This window comes from Cryptotermes secundus, unplaced genomic scaffold (genome assembly GCF_002891405.2).
Source record: "Cryptotermes secundus unplaced genomic scaffold, Csec_1.0 scaffold19, whole genome shotgun sequence".
Classification (NCBI taxonomy): domain Eukaryota; kingdom Metazoa; phylum Arthropoda; class Insecta; order Blattodea; family Kalotermitidae; genus Cryptotermes; species Cryptotermes secundus.
The window spans coordinates 546,273-564,753 of record NW_019729897.1 but is presented as its reverse complement, the minus strand read 5'-3'; the positions used below and the strand labels follow the sequence as shown (position 1 = coordinate 564,753).

Genomic DNA, 18,481 nt, shown 5'->3' with positions numbered 1-18,481 from the left:
ATCTGATCTGTAGTTGATCTGTTACGTCGAAACCTACACTGATGATCCCCAATAATTTCATCTGTATGGACTTAACCTTGAAAGAAGAATAATGAACAGAATTTTATAAGAGGTTGATAGCAGTGATATCCCCCGATAATTACTACAGTCAGTTTTATCACCCTTCTTGTGAACTGGTACAATAATAGACTCCTTCCAATGATCAGGCAATTTTTCCTTATGCCAAATAGAAGTAATTAGATTGTGGATCTTAGAACGTAATATTTCGCCTCCTGGTTGAATAAGTTCTGGCGGNTCTGCAAGCAGATCACCATTCTCATCCTTCACTAAGTTACTGCTAGGCTGGTAACCCCTCTTAAAGTCATTTATTCCTCTATACAGGTCTCTAATATTCTTGTTCTTACTGTTCATTGCAAGCTCATCTATTTTGTCCTTCAGATATTTCCTCTTTTTGTTCCTGAAATGCCTGCTGGTTTCACCTCTTATATTGTTCAGATTATCCCCATTTAATTCGCTTGGATCCTGTAACCATTGCAGTTTGACCTGCTTTCTTTGATCTAATAATTTTTAGAATCCTTCATCGAACCATGTCTTATGCTTCTTCGGTTCATAATAACCTAGACTCTCTTTGGCAGACATTATTCATATTATCTCTAATAGGTTCCCTAGTTTTATTAACATCCACCTCAGTGTCCAAGTTTTCCAAAGCCGCAAACCTATTTGAGATTTCAACACAATACTGCTCTTTACCCTCTACCTCATTTAATTTCTTGAGATTGAACCTCTCCAAATGAGGCAGACATTGTTCATATTATCTCTAATAGGTTCCCAATTTTTATTAACATCCACCTCAGTGTCCAAGTTTTCCAAAGCCGCAAACCTATTAGAGATTTCAACACAATACTGCTCTTTACCCTCTACCTCATTTAATGTCTTGATATTGAACCTCTCCAAATGAGGCAGACATTATTCATATTATCTCTAATAGGTTCCCAATTTTTATTAACATCCACCTCAGTGTCCAAGTTTTCCAAAGCCGCAAACCTATTTGAGATTTCAACACAATACTGCTCTTTACCCTCTACCTCATTTAATTTCTTGAGATTGAACGTCTCCAAATGAACTCTATGCATTGTTTGTTTGCTCACTGCCAGTCTTTCCCTAAACTTTGCCACCACCAGGTACTGGTCAGTATCACAATCTGCTGCCCTGAATGATCGGAAATCCAAATGTTCTTGAGAGCCGTCTCCTGTCTATCAAAATATGGTCTATTTGATTGCGTATCTTCCCATCAGGAAATGTCCAAGTAAATTTATGGATGTTACGATGTGGGAACATTGTACTTTTGACCGTAAGATTTTTTGATGTGGCAAAGTTTACTACTCTAACTCCATTATCATTACTAATTTCATGGAAACTCTCATTCCCAGTTGTTGGTTTGGCATTGAAATCTCCTAACAAAATTTTCATAGGGTACTTCGGAAATTTATCAAATACCTGTTCTAGTTCTTCATAGAATCTATCTATTTATGTTATCAATTTTATATTCTGTTGGGGCGTGAACATTCATAACAATGATATCACATCAGTGACCTTTTAGTATTATATATGATATCCTATCACTAACGAATTTTACCCTCTTAACTACTGAAGGTAGAATTCGTTAGTGATATATGTTGTTGTAATTAAAACTAAATATCATCCTGCACAATTTTGTCACTGTTTACGCCTGGAAGGCAAAATTGCATATGGTGTTGTGATTTGCAGTTCTTCTTCGTGTCTGGGACATTGCGATTTTGATTATGGTTTCGGAGCCATAATACTGTCACGTGTCTGGGGTTCCGTGACTAATAATAATGGGTTCCGGATTGGATGACTGGATTTATTGACGCTTTCTTTCAAAATCTCTCTTAATCACAATTAATTTTAATAACTCGCAATCAACCTACTGCCGAGGCCTCGTTCCATTCTCGTTCTCCTGTTTCAGTTCTCTTACAACTTCTGAACTCACTGAGATTTCTCACGTGTCCTGCCTTCGGGAAGAACCGAATAGAAATCACCACCTCCAACAGTTCCTCTATTATTTTGTTCTTCTTCGTTGCTGCGGAAAAGCGTTTAGCGACCCGCTACTCTGAAACGGATGTCCTGTTGTTGAGAGCGTAACTCAAGGAATGTGTATAGCGAGCCGTTGCCTATCAATGGTCATATGCGTCACAATATAACTATTTTTATTAAAAATTTGCATTTTCTCTAAGAACTGCTAGGAAACTGCATTGAGATGGATCTATAATAGATCTATAATATCTATAATATGCCGACGTTATATTGGACATGTCCGTTTTCTGAGGAATAGTATTACAAATACACAACATTTTGGAAGTTCTAATGTCTTCATAATGGACTAAAGGAGTAAGGTCCTTCCCCCAGCGCGTGTAACAAACAGATTCGATTTAAGAAAAGTTGTATCAGATACATCCCAGACTGTTGACAATGTCCAATATGAAATTCGCATATCATTGTTAGTATACGCCACAACCACTTCCATCCACACGGTCTTCCAAATTCGCTATTCATATCTGTCTTAGTATTCAGCCACATTCTGCAGTTGGCAAAGGGTCATTTAGTAAACCAAGAAACCAATTAGCCCACGAAGTCGAAGTTCTAATACATAAAGTTTAGGACAACTGTCTAAAAATGTTTCTTTTTAAGAAACCATATTTATTTTGGGCCACTCTATACTACCTACACATTGAGCGTGAGAAAGTGATCTCTAGTTCTTTCACGAACCGGCGGCGTCATAACCCTTGATGGCTTCAGGGCATACAGCATTCCTCGCTCTCCGCTTTATCGGTGGAATGCGACTATACTGCCTAATCGCAGAACTGAGCACTTATGTGAGTATGCAGTACTGATGCACAAGGAACAAGTGTTTAGGTTACGTGTCGAGCAGGCTGACATAAACCACCTTCAATATGTGTTCTGTCTTAGGTCTAAAGACTGAGTTTCATATCCAGATAAAATTATATCTTCAGAAGGAGGGATTCTAGATAACAGGTCGTAATTTACATGATATTGAACTGAATGGCAGAAATTTTTTGGTCAGTACCGTCTCTCTCTCAATATCAAAGAATTTTCCTGGGTTTTCAGCAGTTTCTTAATCCTTTCAATCATTTTGCAGTATCCGAAAGCCGCGATTGTCTTCAACGAGGATGCCAGCTCAGTGGAAGAACCTCAAATTAAATGAATTATGCCGATGATAAAAAACTCCAGATATATGTTCCCTAAATAGTTTATAAATCTGTATGCATTGTGCTCTGATTAAACCGCATGAAATTGGCTGCTTTTCAGTTTCTTCCATTTTATAGCTTGGAGGATGACAATTGTTGGGAAAGATGCATTATTGTGTCTCTTACTATATGCACGCTACGTGTTTCTGGGGCGTTTTCTTCTCGGCTGTTACCTTATCATGGTTGGAGACGTGCGTGGTCGAATGCTCTCCAAATCTATGCTAGTTTGGTAAGGTTACCCTTGCTAGAACGGTTGGAGGGCAGAGGCCAGACTAAAGACAGCCCCTGTTCCTCCAGGGCGGAGATAGGGCGTGAGGCTAGCAACTTCTCCCTGGAAGACAATGTATGTTAAGATAATAAATTATGGATGCCGGATGGAAAATTTAGAATGGGGATGTGTCATAAGAAGGACACGTAGCTTAGAGGACCGTAAAGCAAAGGAGTACACAGGAACGTAACGGATGTTGGACGACCATTAAATTATGGTCTATGTGAGGAACGAGTCGCCCAAAATCATAGGACATGTATTCTGATTATTGACTGTATAAGAAAGACTATCTTCTCGATATCCATATCGACATGCAGTGGGGGAGGAAACAGGGGCAAGCGGTAGCGTAGTTGGTTGAGGCACTATGCTACAAACTTGAAGGTCGAGGGATAGAATACCGATGAGGTAATTGGATTTTTAAATTGGCCTAATAATTCTTCCATCTGCACTATGGACCTAGGTTCGACTCAGCCTCTAACCGAAATGAGTACCGGGAGTTTTCCTGGGGGGTAAACGGCGGCCGGCGAGTAAGGCTGACAACCTTACTGCCATCTGTGTGCCGACTGTCTAGAGAAAATGTGGCAGCCTCGATCTCTCACACCCATATGGTCCTTCACGGCTCGTTGCAGGGACAGTTTACCTTTATTTTCAGTGGAGGAGGAAACACACTGTAGTCTCAAAATATCGTGAGGTGCTTTTTCAGGGAACTACTGGTTCTCCACTCGATTAAAATTTTCCTTTCAAGTTAATTCGTTGACGATAATCAAGGATCTTAACCAGTATCAGTTGTAAGGACAGTTAAGTGAAGTGTAAGAAACTTGGTTCCTGAGTCTGAAGAAAGAACATCGAATGGGAGTGCCTGAGAACAAATCAAGGATCTTAATCAGTGTCAGTTGTAAGGACAGTTAAGTGAAGTGTATGAAACTTGGTTCCTGAGTCTGAAGAAAGAACATCGAATGGGAGTGCCTGAGAACAAATGTATAGGGATAACATTTGAACCCAAGAGGAGGCAGTGGCACGAGGCTGGAGAACATTATACTAGTATAATGAGGAGCGTCTTAATATTCCATCATTACGAAAAATTCTCGTGTTGATAAAATGAAAGAACATGAAAGACTGTGAGATAAACGGAATATGGAGCAAGTGTTGGAGTTGTGAGAAATGCACGCAGAATTTTAGTTTAAAAATCTGTAGGCAACAGGTCACGTGGGGCGGCTTTGACGGAAAGGATGTTACCTGAATTCGGTTGGCTCAACTTTCTTGGTGAGCTAGTTCCACCCAGTCTATCATAATTTGTTTCCCTAAGATCCATCGTAATGCTATAATCCCCTCTCCTCTCGGTAGTCCAGCTGATAATTCTGAAAGAAATATCCGCACCCAAATTTTGTATGCATCCTGCGTTCCCTAGTCCTTGTTACACGCCTTGCTCGGAGTAGAGAGAAGCAATTATAGTGGACCTATGGAGAACAAAACATATTCTGTTTATATTGTGACATGTTGCGCAATGGAGGACAACCCCTTCCTACCCAGCAGTGACGTGGCGAATGAGTCAGCGCTCCGTCCTCCCCCCCCTCCGCGCTGTGACACGGCACGCAACGCCGCTGTCGACACGGCGTCAGGCAACAGCGGTACCGATTACGTAACAGTCAAGCGCTGCGACTATAAGGGAACTACACAGCCCCGTAGTGAGTTGAAATGTGGCCGTCGCCGAGTTCAGTTGTTGTAGTCAGCTAAAATGTATCAGCCGCCGAAGTGAGTTCTCAAGGCAGCAGCCTACGAGTTGAGTTGGAATATAGCAGCCGTCGCGGAAAGAAGAACCGGACGTGTGTGTAATTATGTAATTGGGAGTGTGTGATAGAGGGACACTTACATAGCTCCCGTACTGTGAATACGTGTAGACTACTGAGGACAATGTGAAGAGATTATTGCGAATAGGGTTATAAAGTGTGAAACCCAGCAACAGTGTTGTAATTAATTGTAGCCGAGACTGGTAGGTTGTTAAATAAACCAACTAACAATCCGAACGGCGTCTTCAGTAACCCAACACGTTACAATATAATATATAAATTGTCATTTGAGGGGTTCATCATGTTATAACTTTCTTCACCTTTGTTTTGCTGTACGTCTCTCGTATTTCATTTGTTTTTTTTTTTTATTTCTCGACGCTTTCAGTGCTGGCGGCTATGACTTGGAATGATGGAATGAAAAATGGAAGATAAATTTGAAAGGATTTGAAAAGAAGCGGGGGCCATGGTCCAATTGAGATAAACTCACGGAATTTGAGGGACTGAGGAAGCCACTTCTAAGTGCCCAGAATTATAAGCCAAATTTGTGTTCCCCTATTTCCGTTGCTTTTTATTGGTTTGGATATACGTTTTTAATTAGAGTAATTAAGCTCAATTTTTATTATGATCTGCGTCTTTCGGACTATTAGAGTGATTCGAATTTATGAAAAATATTACATATCATTCTCTGTAAGCAGAGTTTTTTTTAATTTTTCGAAGCACTCTGGTTTCCACCTGGCTATGCATTTACCTCAGTGGTCCTTTCTTTACCTCACTGCGGAAAATCTTTAGGACGGAACTGAAGTCAGAGATAATTGAATCCATGTGTTGGAATTTGGTTGAGCCCTGGACTTATACAGAGTTCCAGAGAAAAGGCTCCCGAGATCGGGCTATAAATATCTATTCACTGCTTTTACGTAAAAGTGTCTACAACTATTAGACAGTCTCTCAAAGATTTACTCTTATTTAATACAGTCCAATGTGAGCACAGCCCCACAGACGTCGAAACGGAATTCCACTTCACCGCAGACCCGAGAGAGAGAGCACCCACAGATACTGCAGCAACAGACTCCGTAATCCTTCAACACAAATCTGGAAGAGATCCTAACCTTACTCATTCGCTGTGCACGATGTATTTGATGTACCCAGAGAAGAAGAAGTCCATGGGAGATAAGTCGGGACTCCATGGGGGCCATTTAATCGGCTCTCTCCCGATCCATCAGCCAGGAAATCGTTCATCCAGAGCAGTTCGTACATTGGCATAAAAATGAGCTGATATATTGTTGGAAAATGAGGCCGTCAAATTCGCCTACTAGTAAGCTTGCCAGTAAGATGGTGCATCAGCTCATTTTTGTACAATTTTACCCAATGCTTCGGACGGTTTTCTGGTCGATGAATCAGCAGAGGATGTCCGATTAACTGGCCCACACGGAGTGCTGACTTATTTCCCATGGACTTCTTCTTCTGTGGGTACATCAAATACATCGTGCACGGCGACAATTCTGAGTCTCTTCCCAATTTTCTATCTCTGTGAGTGTGCTCTCTCCGGTGTGGTGTGAAGTAGGATTTCGTTAGAGCAGCTTGAAGCCTGTACTTCTTGATTTTGTAATTGGATTGTGAGTAGGCGAAGCAAATAAATTCGCATTTTTTGCAAGTCAGTGTGGTCCGCCACTGAACTGCTGCATAGCGGGATATGAACCCGCGAGACATACACCACTCGGAGATCTGATTGAACTTCACCTCTACCTGTGCCGCACACCTAAAATGGCTGCAGATGTATGTCCCGGAAGCAAGTCTCCACCATATTAGGAGTCTGTACCTGCAGTTTCATTCAACAGACTCGTCACACTGGCGCGCGGTGCGGTTTCTTTATGTACCTTGTCGCATTGCTCTTGACTGGCCCGTTAATTAATATTCACTGTGTTGACTGCTTGATTTCCGTGACTCCGGAGCCACGCGCAGACATATTAACGCCGTGATCCTTGGATAGGAAGTTAAAGTGTAATTATTCCGCCTCGATATATTGTTGTCTGATCAAGCTGCCAGTAAGAATTCTGAAACAAAACAATTATCGTAGTTGCTTGAGTCCTAATAGAAATGCGCCATACCCATTCTTGTGACAATATAAGAGCCTCTCTTCAAGCCAGGAAATTAGATTAATGCACTTTAAGCAAGGCATGTAACTGTATGGGGCGACATGAAAATTGCTTTGATCTCCGCTGTTTGTTGCGCGTTGAATATTGAATGACACTGTAAAGTGGTTCCTGCTGTTAATTCCAAGATCGTATAATTTTGGGGGTGCTGATTATTACATATAATTGTTATTGTTATTATAAGATTATATAAATTTTAAATAAGAAGTTATGGTAAGAACTAATCTCCTACCCTTCTATAAGTCACAGAACGCGTAGAAAAGACTCCTCCAACAAGTTTTCTGTTGCTGCGTGTATATTCTTTTCCGCGGGAAGGTGTTTTCCGAGTCGTTTCAAGGCAACAATAGGGAGAACACACATACAGAGACACAGGAAGGTGACCTTACAAGCCCACTTTTATTTTTTTTCAAAATAGGGAAAGTAGGCTAAAAGTAGCTGGCTGGAACCCTATCAAGGGACTGCACAACTACAGGGAGTGGTGACCCTCCTATATGCGAGCTCCAGCTCACACTGGCCTGGTGGATAGCGCTTGGTAAGGGCCCATTCCCAGGGTTACGTTATGGGTAGACATGACTCGTTTGTCATGGTAGCAACCCTTCTAAGAATAGGAACACTGGCCCTCCAAAATGGTGGTTTTGAAACAGGCTTGTAACCTGCACAAACAAAAGGAGTTATTCATAATCCTCCAAGATGCGTCGTGTTTGAGGACGGACCTGGCCAACAAGCTCAACCCTTGCAGATGGCGGTGATGATGACGGCAAATATTAAAGGAAGATTAGTCAAGCCGACTCCAATGATCTGTTAGTACGTGGTAACAATTTCAGGTACAATCATCCGACATTGACAAGTTTTGGTTAATCTGCAGTCAGTAATAAATCAGTCACGAAAACCGACTGGCATTGTACGAGTATCAACGGGCGATCTTCTGCAAAGTGGCGCCACATTATTCGGTAACAAGTTAAAAACACTTCAGAGTCCTCCGAAACGCTGGTAAATGTGTACCATATTACACGGTTTCATGTCCCACAAGAGCATCTTCATACTCGCTGCATAAGATTCTCAGATCTCACAAATGCTCTTGTGTGTATTTACTGACAATATCAATGAAAACGCGATGGGCGGTGCTTCTAGTATGCACGAGGAAGTAAGAAATACATGCGAGATTTTTGTTTGAAGCCTCAAGGCAAATGCTGATTTTAGAAGCCCAGGCGTAAGTGGGACGATCAGAGAATTCTGGTTCGACGTAAAGAGGGGCAGAGGACTTTTTTCTTCAACATTGCGTCCTAAGCGGTTCTTGGGCTCACCAATCCTCCTATACAGTGGGACAGTGAGTACCCTGGGCTATTTCCTTTTAGTTAGAGCAGTCGGGGAATGAGGCTGACCATTCACCTCTATATAGTGCGGAAATTAGTGTGTGGAGCATACCTCCACTCAGCGGCCTCCGTAGTCTAGGGGTAACGTTCCAACCTAATGACTCAAGGTACGCGGGTTAAAACCCGGCGGAGGTCGTGGAATTTTTAAGGGCGGAAAAATTCAGGGAACAAGTCCTCAGGGAGGGACTTTAAGCCGTGGGACCCGTGTCGTAGATTTACGGCACGTAAAAGAACCTCATGCCTCTAGGAGGCCTCTGAGCTAAATTAGGCCAAAAAGTTTCCCGCCCAAATAGTTTCCAATGCCTCCGATAGATGAGGAAGTATTAGGTACCACTGCCAGAGGAGGGACTAACTCGCTGACAGAAAGGGACTAATTATTAGATACCACTGCCAAGTAGAGGGTAGAAACCTCGCTGGCAGAAAGGGGCTGGTAGCGAGCACCAGTATCGGTAGGGGATGGAGACGGTAGAAATTAAAAGGGGGATGTACAATAGACTATCAGTCGCGGTGCATGGGGAAACCCACCACCTCAATACTGAATCACTGAATACCTCAACTCCCCCAAACTTCTTAATGGCCCATATAATATAGACCTGTGAGGGTGTGGGGTAGATTCACCTGGATCCAGGTAGGAGCCTGTGCCGAGCTGCTGTTAGGGGGCCGTATTTCGAGTTTCATAAAATGACGGCATTAAGATTGTGGTCTTCTGGGATCTGACCTCGATTCGTTTTGTGTTCCGGAGGATTGTATATCCTTTTTCTAAAGGGTTGAACACTGATATGGAGGCAAACATTTCATGATCGACTTGTTTATATTATAGAATAGGGATTAATACTAAATAATATAATAAAAATACTAACTTCCTTACTTTGTACTCAGCCATGTTCAGCGCTAGAGATTAAATCCCGACTTAAATACCGAGATGTGCTTTGCAGGGCTGTATGAAATATAAAACTGGGGAGCTTCTAAAAGCATGCCCTTCTTGCGTAAAATTGGTTGAAAATTCGAAGGTGGGACAAGCTTATGGACGGGCACAAGGAAGTATTTATATCATAAAGCTCCTTATTACTATCTTCACGGTTCCGAGTTTTCGAAAATCCCGCAGTAGCTCAGTCTTACATTTTGTCTAACTCGAAAATTCATACCGCGTTCCACAGGAATCAGTCACTCAACCAGATCAATACTGTCCACAGCCTCTTACATTGTTTCTTAAAAATCCATATTAATGTTGATGTCTCCTTCTTAAGGCTATCAATAAATTTTTGTGTGAATTTTTTATATTTACCATACGTGCTAAGGGGCCTCGCCATAGCTCAAGCGGTTAGTCGCTGGCTTCCCATGACGACGGCCCGGGTTCGATCCCGGGTCTGGTCAAGTGGGATTTGTGGTGGACAAAGTGGCGCTGGGGCAGGTTTTCTCCGAGTACCTCAGTTTCCCCTGCCAATCTTCATTCCACCAAATTCTCCATCATCATAATCGCCCATGGCAGGCTAAAATAGGCCAATCAGTAGCAGCCGCGCCGTGTGGACCCAGTTGGACTCCACCCCCCACTAAGCGAATCTTTTACCATACGTGCTACGTGCCCGTAATGAGAGCAAGCTTAAATAGAAACCCGGGTATAAGACTGAAAATACAAACTATTATGAAAGAATGGTGGATACAGAAAGCATCTTTCACGAACCCGTGAGGAACTGCAGGAGTTGAAGCAGCATTGATATCTAACAAGTAATCCTATTCAGCGAAATACGTTCATTCTTAAGATCGCCGCAATAAGCTAAGTTTCCCTGCTGGTGACTTAGAGTTAAGTGTTAACTTAACGGTACTAAACATCGTCTCGACTCAGCTTTCGCATAGCCGAGAGCCTAAGTTTTGACCTGCCGTTTTAAATCTTCTTTACCATGTACGCTTTTGAATACACACGTCATGTGTTATAATAAATGTACTGGTTGCATAACAGTTTTCCCTGTAACAGTTCTTGTAACAGTTTTAACGAATCCTCTCGTATAGATCACTAGACCTTTTTCAAGCTCTTCTGGTTACCACCGCAGGGCGTAGCCGGCAGTAGCAGCAGCACACTGTCTTCAGCCGCTGTTTCAGTAATATACAATGAGGATTTTGCTGCTGAAAGCCTTGTGCTGTGATGGTTCTCGTGGAGTGTGAAGAGATATTAGAAGAAACGTGCAACTTCTTGCATCTTCAATGTCAAACCGCAACGATATCTGAGCGTGAGTAGGCCAACAGTTATTCGGGAACAGTGACATAGCTCGGTACAAAGAAATGAATCTTTTAAGCTGAGAGGTTAGAAAATGATTTTTTTACGAATATAAGTTGAAGAAGTTAATGAACACGATTTAATTTTATTGTGATCTACCAACTACCAACAGGGTGTTAAGGAGAATATTTTGACCGAAGAGGGCTGAAGTGACAGGAGGTTGGAGAAAACTGCATAATGAGGAGCTTCGTGACTTGTACTCTTCTCCAAGTATAATTAGAATGATCAAGCCAAGGAGTATGAGGTGGGGATGGCATGTAGCACGAATGGGGAGAAGAGGAATGTATATAGGATATTGGTGGGAAAGCCAGAAGGAAAGAGACCACTGGGAAGGCAAGAGGTAGGTGAGTGGACAATAGTAAAATGGATATTAGAGAGATAGGATGGGGTGGTATGGATTGGATTGCTCTGGCTCAGGATAGGGACCAGTGGAGAGCTGTTGTGAAAACGGCAATAACCTTCGGGTTCCATAAAATGCTGGGAAATTCTTGAGTAGCTGTAGATTTGGCTTCTCCTCAAGAAGGGCACAGCTCCATATCTAAGTAAGTCATCTACGTACCAACATGTTATCTCTGACTTCATATAGTTCAGTATCTAATTAGCTAATAAACCTCTTGCAAGAAGGCTAAAGCGTGTGCTAATTTTATTGAACACCCGAGTTTCAGTATGCGTTCCTTTATGAGTTTGTAATTCTCCTTATTTAAAAATATTTTTTTTGTAGAAGAGACTGTATTGTTGACAGATCCAGTACCCACCACGAGCGTTTTGATTTCTTTGTATTCGAAATGATTTTTAATAATGTAAATATTAATATATACTATGGCCGCGCCATAGCTCAAGCGGTTAGTCGCTGGCTTCCCACCGCGGCGGCCCGGGTTCGATCCTGGGTCTGGTCAAGTGGGATTTGTAGTGGACAACGTGGCGCCGGAGCAGGTTTTCTCCGAGTACTTCGATTTCCCCTGCCAATCTTCATTCCACCAAATACTCCACAATCACCCTCACCTATCATCTGGGGCTGGTACAATAGGTTACAAGTGGCCGCAGTACAAGGGACTTAGTCCCACACCACTAGCAATAAAAAAAGCGGAGTTTATGTTGTGGTCCACTGGGTTATGACACCGTGCATTCTGGTAGATGGTCACCAGCATTTCTGAGGAATGTTTTGCCTCCGACTTCAGCACTTCTTCCTTAAGGACTGCGGAAGTAAGTTCCTTTCGGAACGGTGGTAGTCATCTGCCAGACTACACGGTGTCATAACCCAGAAAATCACATTATGAATCCCAGCAGCCGGGAGAACTCATCTCGAAATAAAATTACTCTAAAACTTCTAGTGTAAATCACTCATAACATCTTTATTGATATCTTTTGAGAGATATAAGGGATCAAAATTTCTTAAATATGAATATGATATCCTCTTGGTATGTTCACTTTATTAAATTTCCTGGAATATATAGGAACCAGGAAGTGTGGGAGTTGGATGGCTGAGTCGTTCTGCAGTCGCTCCACAGAGGCCAGTTTCCCCTCACAAGCAGCATACATTGGTACAGGCATCGCACCTGAATGGAGGACGAACAGTTGTACCTCGCGTATGAAGCAAGTGTAAACCGGCCTGACCTACTGTAGCCTCCTCACCTCATTTCCTTCATCTCCAGCTGCACCTGCGCAAGAGGTGTGGTCCCAGCGGTACCAAGAACTGCTTATAACCTGTATTTAGACATACCTGTTGTGTGCTACGCTCAAATCATAGGTCAATACAACGATATTTTATTTTCATTCAGGACCGGTAGGCTGTATATTTCGACGCGAATTGTAAAAGTAAAGAAAAAAGTAAAGCTATCCCTGTACCAGGCCGTGAAGTCCCATAGGGTTGTGAGACGTTGAGGGTCCCATATTATCTAGACAGTTGGCTCAAAGATGGCGCTATACTCCCCAGGAACATTTTTAAATTAATTCCTCGTACTCATTTCTGTTAGAGGCTGAGTGAATCCCAGGGCCATAGTGCGGCTGGAAGGATTAGGTAAATTGAAAGAAATCCAATGACCTCATCGGGACTTGAACCCGCGACCTTCCGGCTTGTAGCATAGTCCCTCAACCAACTACACTACCGTGTGTCCCCGACGCGAATTGTATCATATGAAATTTTCTGACTCCAAGGGTAACTTCCGACTTGTAATCAGAAGTTGCCTCGTTCAAATCTTTGCCGACACACCGACTACCTTGATAGAGGCTTCTTGTTTTTTCCTCAGAACTTCCAGGTCTTTAAATTAGGCTACAAATTTGCAATATTAAATTAGTAGATTCTAAAGGATTCTGACGATGGTGGATGTTACATAGAATTACTGGGCTTTTGGACTTTTTCCAGCATCCGGAATTCTAAGTAATAGACGACACGACGTTTCGGGAACTGGGTCTGTTTCCGTCTTCAGGTGAGAAAGGAAGACAACTTCTCATTTGGGCCCCTTAGAAAGAGCTAATCTCAGTCATTGGATTAAGGGGCTCAACTGAGAAGGTATCTTCCTTTCTCACCTGAAGACGGAAACAGATCCAGTTTCCGAAACGTCGTGTCCTCTATTACCTAGAATTCCGAACGATGGAAAAAGTAAAAAACGCAGTAATTCTGGGTATTAAATTAGTACATTAAAAAGAAACATAAAATTTGCAAATGTCTAAATAAGTGAACATTTTATACATTTTATACAGTGCGACAGTTTTGGCAGAGACAAAACACCTGATGATGGCCGTTTGAGGCCGAAGCGTGTCGTAAGTGAAGAAATAAAGGTGAAAATATTTGCATTGAGGACTGACCATATTGTGCGTGATAGCCTATGCTTCGTTTCACATCCTTTGCAATACTTCATTTACGAATCACTTAAAATGTGTAACTGTAGAATCTGAGATACCGACAACAACGTTAAATAAGCAACAAAAAGAAATTTAATTATAGATCTGTCTCATCCACACATCACATATCCACTTATCACAATAGAATTGTCTCATCAAAATATCAAGAAAATTAACACTTCTTCTGTACTTTTTTTTTTCTCCTTGGCACTACAGCCCCAGTGGGCCTAGGCCTACCTCCATGAACTTCTCCGTTCACTTCGGTTTTTCTATATCTTACACATTCGGTAGGACTCCTTGGGCGGGTGATCAGCTCGTCGCAAGGCCTCTACCTGTATACAAACACAGAAAAACGCACACACACAAACTAAACATCCATGCCCTGAGTGGGATTCGAACCCACGATCCCGGTTTCGAAGCTAGCGAAGGCAGTACATGCCTTAGACCGCTTGGCTACCGTGACCGGCCTTCTGTACTTTGCTTACTATGAAATGTTGAGTGTGCAACATTTTTTGGCCTGCGAGTGTTTTTCTGTCAGTGTTGTGCTCCATAGGACCGCAGCTGTTCAATTGTTTCTTCCAGTTCTTTCTACACGTCACTGTTATTCACGTCTGTGTTTCAAGAAGTCATTTGGCCTGCCTGGTTCTCTGGTTGCAGTGCCTTTATGGCCTCTTACATATTTGCTAAACAGATAAAGCGTCAGTTGCATTATGTGGAGATGTCCTCCTTACTGTAGATCCCATTTCTTAGTGCCTGTTTTTTACGACATTCTATCATATGTGAATTCTGCCCTCTCATTGTATATCTGAACGTAGTTTTGGCCGAACAGCATGAAAGAAAAATAAACTTGAAGGAGATGGTAGATGAACCTTGGAGAAAATATATTTATGTACAAGTATACTGGATACAGCTGCGTAAGACCCAATATGAATAAGATATATTTGTAATCCCCCTCCTTGGTGTCTCCACCTTATCGTGGTGAGGGGGTTTGAGTATGCCAAGGACCCTGAGAGCTATACCAGCGGTAGCGTAGCTACTGGCAGGGCCTCCCTTGCTGGACAGGTCAAAGGGTAGGCATCAGACGAAGAGAGACACCAAAAACTGATGTCGGAAGCAGCGTCATCAGTAGCGACTTGAAGCACAGAGCAAATGATGCTCGAGATGGTTCAAGTTCGTGTAGCAACAGGCGTGACCAGAGTGGTTTGAACGGCTGTTGTACTGCGATGTGGAAAGCAAATGGAAAAACTACCACATTATCACTTTTCCTGGATAGTCTCTTTCCAAAAACAGAAGATCGCATTAAGTGGAGAAGCTGTTTTGGAAGAGACTGTGGACCTGTCGTCTGACAGATTACTGATGATGATGATGATATTTGTAATAAACGCTGCAGTTCTCATGCAGGTTGTTGTAAAAATTATCGACTAATTTCATATGTCGCTATAGTGGAGCCGTGCAAAGAAATCTCAAACATAGTTCCCCACTTTTTTTATTTTCCTTCCTTCACCCCACTGCACTACCGCCACTTTAAAGTTCCTGTTGCTTGGTTTATTCTTTCTACAGTAGCCTTACTGGGTGCCAGCAGGCAGGCAATGGTGGTACAGTGGGTGAACAGGTATTCCCATCCTAGCAACTCTTATCCCCACTGCCCGTGAGAATTTTTGGTCGGCTCAACTATAGTTTCAATTCAGGCTCGTGACAGTTTTTTCTCCGAATAACTGACAGATTTACTCTGTTTCAGGGAAAGGTTGTGATACGGCCAATCGCCTTCAAGCCAGTTGCCATGACGCCGGCAGCCCGCTTCACCAATAACGGTGAACGCTATGGCTCCACCCCAATTCTGGCTCGACCAGGTTCCCAGCTCACCCTCTACGGAAGTAAGACATTTAAAGTTGCTAAAAATAGATAATGAAATATTTAAGCGACTTTTTAAGGAAGTGTGGCAAACTTTAAAAACTTCCCGGAGTCGTATAAGTCGTGTGGAACAATCCTGGGTTTTCATTAACTTTTAGTCAGGAACGTGTACAATTTATTTCAATTAAATATATACATATACATATATATATATATATGTAGCCGTAGATCTACGTATTCAGGTGAAAGGAAACGTCGTTCAGTAAGCATCGGCAATAAATGACTTAGATAATCTTCTCATGTGGTCGGAAGACCGCGCTGGACTGTTGAATACACGCATTTGGGAACGCACGCTTAACAGAACAGTTCTGGGATGTTCGGCCATCTTGTTTAATTATCTTGAAAACCCTACGACTTGCGGAAATACTATAATTGACTTAAAATTCGGGCTTTAGTTTTCTCTATAACGTTTACTCGAAATAATCTTCGCCCCAATAAATAATCAGCGAGTTACTCTCTTTATACAATATATGTGTTCATGCGAAGTGCCTCTAATATTTTCAGATTCTAAAAATCAAAATATTTGAACAATTTTACTTGAATTATCCAGTGCATAATTTCATGACAATGGGATCAGCTGTTCTCGAAATGCTAAATGCAGAAAGACTTACGGACAGACGGACGGCCCTGGCGAACCTATTGGACACTGTTCTGCAAATTTTCTTTCTGAATGCAACGATACCGACTTCAGTTTCCTCTGGAACCTGAAACACGTCAGTCCACTACATACATAGAACACTAAACATCGTATTTAAAAATTTTACAGTTTTTAAGCTTCAGTCAACATCACTGCAAAATTAATTCTGATACACAACTTAAACCTGCAGTAATCCTCACGTAGATAATTCACTTTTAAATATCCGTAGGTAGCAGTGACCTCAGGCATCATCGCGGCAGTAATTCCAACTACTCCCTGGACAGGAAACTGCTGTCTTCTTCTACCTCAACATCTTCCTCGCCGCCTCTAGCGATGACATCTCTGACGTCCCTTCCGCTAGTGTCGAGCCGGAAACTCGTCGGTTACGATAGCCTGGAGAATGTTCGCAAGCCCCTTACGTCCGGCAGCTCGCACAACAGCCATGGAAACAGGTGAGCAGATCCATTAAATCGCAATATTTAATTGCATAATTTGTATATCCTTAACAATTAGCTGTGGACATGTTGTAGGGAATATTCTCAAGCCCAGTTTTTTTTACGATTTTTCATTCGTGTTTAATTTGATGTTAATTTACTGCAGAAGCAATCTGTTGTAGGCATATAAAAATCAGCAGTAAGCCTAGAGTTAATAGGCTGCATCGTTATAAACTTCATTATTTCATATTTTATTATAACGGAGTCGGTATAGATACTGCCTACGGGCTGGACGACTTAGGGTTCGGAGTTGGAGTTCCTGGTAGGTTGAAGAATTTTCTCACCTCCACGTCGTTCAGATGGGCTCTGGGGCACACCCAGCCCTCTGTCCAATGGGTACCGGGGACTTTTCCCCGGGGATAAAGTGGCCGGGTGGTGAAGCTGACCACTCACCTCCATCTAGTACTGAGGTCAAGAAAATGTGGATCTATACATCCACTTCCCCATTCTCCTTCATGGCGTAGTGCTTAATTAATTAAGCACAGGAAAAACTTTACTTTTTACATTCTATATATATGTAGAAAGCTGTAATTTGACAGTGCTTCTGATTTCCTCGCAGTGTTCTTAAGTACTTTAGCCAGTATAGCGACTGACTGCGGGCTAGAAGATCTGAGTTTGATTCCTGGTAGAGGAAGCAATTCTTTCTTCTGCGCCACGCCCAAACCGGCTCCGAGGCCCACACAGCTCCCCCAAGTTGTGTACCGAGAACACATTCCCTTGAGGTGAAACGGCCGTGGCGTAAGCCGATTACCGACCTTCACTTAGTATCGAGGTTAAGAATGCGTGGTGATTACCCGCAATGCCATTACGCCCTCAGACCTTGGGACTTAATCAAGGGGACAACTGACCTTTGTATTTTACTTTAAAATCACCCCCAGCTCCAAGTCTTTGCCTTTCCGGCTGCTGCCCGGAAGCGATGGCGGTAGTCTGCTCCATCTGGCACCCTCTCCATCCGACTCTGGGGTTGCGGAACTGGAAGCTGCCCTCAGAGACCGCGACTCCGAGCTGGCCTACCTGCGTCAGACTATGGAGCACAACGAGCAGGTTATCTTCAGAGTGCATCAGGAGAAGGAGCGTCTGTGGGAGCGGGAACTGCGACGCATGAAGACCGTGCATGAGAACAGGTTGCGAGCCGGTGCGCAGAAAGCTCTGAAACTGGAGCAGATGCTCATGATGCAGACATACCAGGTATGACTCCGTTATATGCTCCCGGTCTTAGACTTGCACTATGGGATAGGTAAGTGGAAGAGACCATTACTTTAACCTCCGTGAGGTTTATTAATGGCGGACGCAAAGTTAAACATTGAAAGTACAGTAGAACTTGGTTATAACGTCATCAAAGGGACCTAAAAATAGTGTCGTTATAAACGAATGTCGTTGTAACCGAAATGGGCACTTCCACAGTAGCCTTATGTTAGTCACGTAAAAATCTACCAAAAACCGAGTTAAAATGTTGCATTT

The 18,481-nt window shown here is 42.6% G+C and overlaps 1 protein-coding gene across 2 annotated transcripts in view; it reads left to right on the top strand.

Moving 5' to 3' along the window:
- LOC111865712 (leucine zipper putative tumor suppressor 2 homolog) overlaps positions 1-18,481 on the top strand; it is an 84,394-nt gene that overhangs the window by 60,876 nt on the left and 5,037 nt on the right. For both annotated transcript variants that reach the window (XM_023853945.2, XM_023853944.2), the window contains 3 exons: positions 15,717-15,852; positions 16,756-16,978; positions 17,899-18,208. In XM_023853945.2, coding sequence (XP_023709713.1) covers positions 15,717-15,852; positions 16,756-16,978; positions 17,899-18,208 — 669 coding nt within the window. The remainder of the gene's footprint in view (positions 1-15,716; positions 15,853-16,755; positions 16,979-17,898; positions 18,209-18,481) is intronic.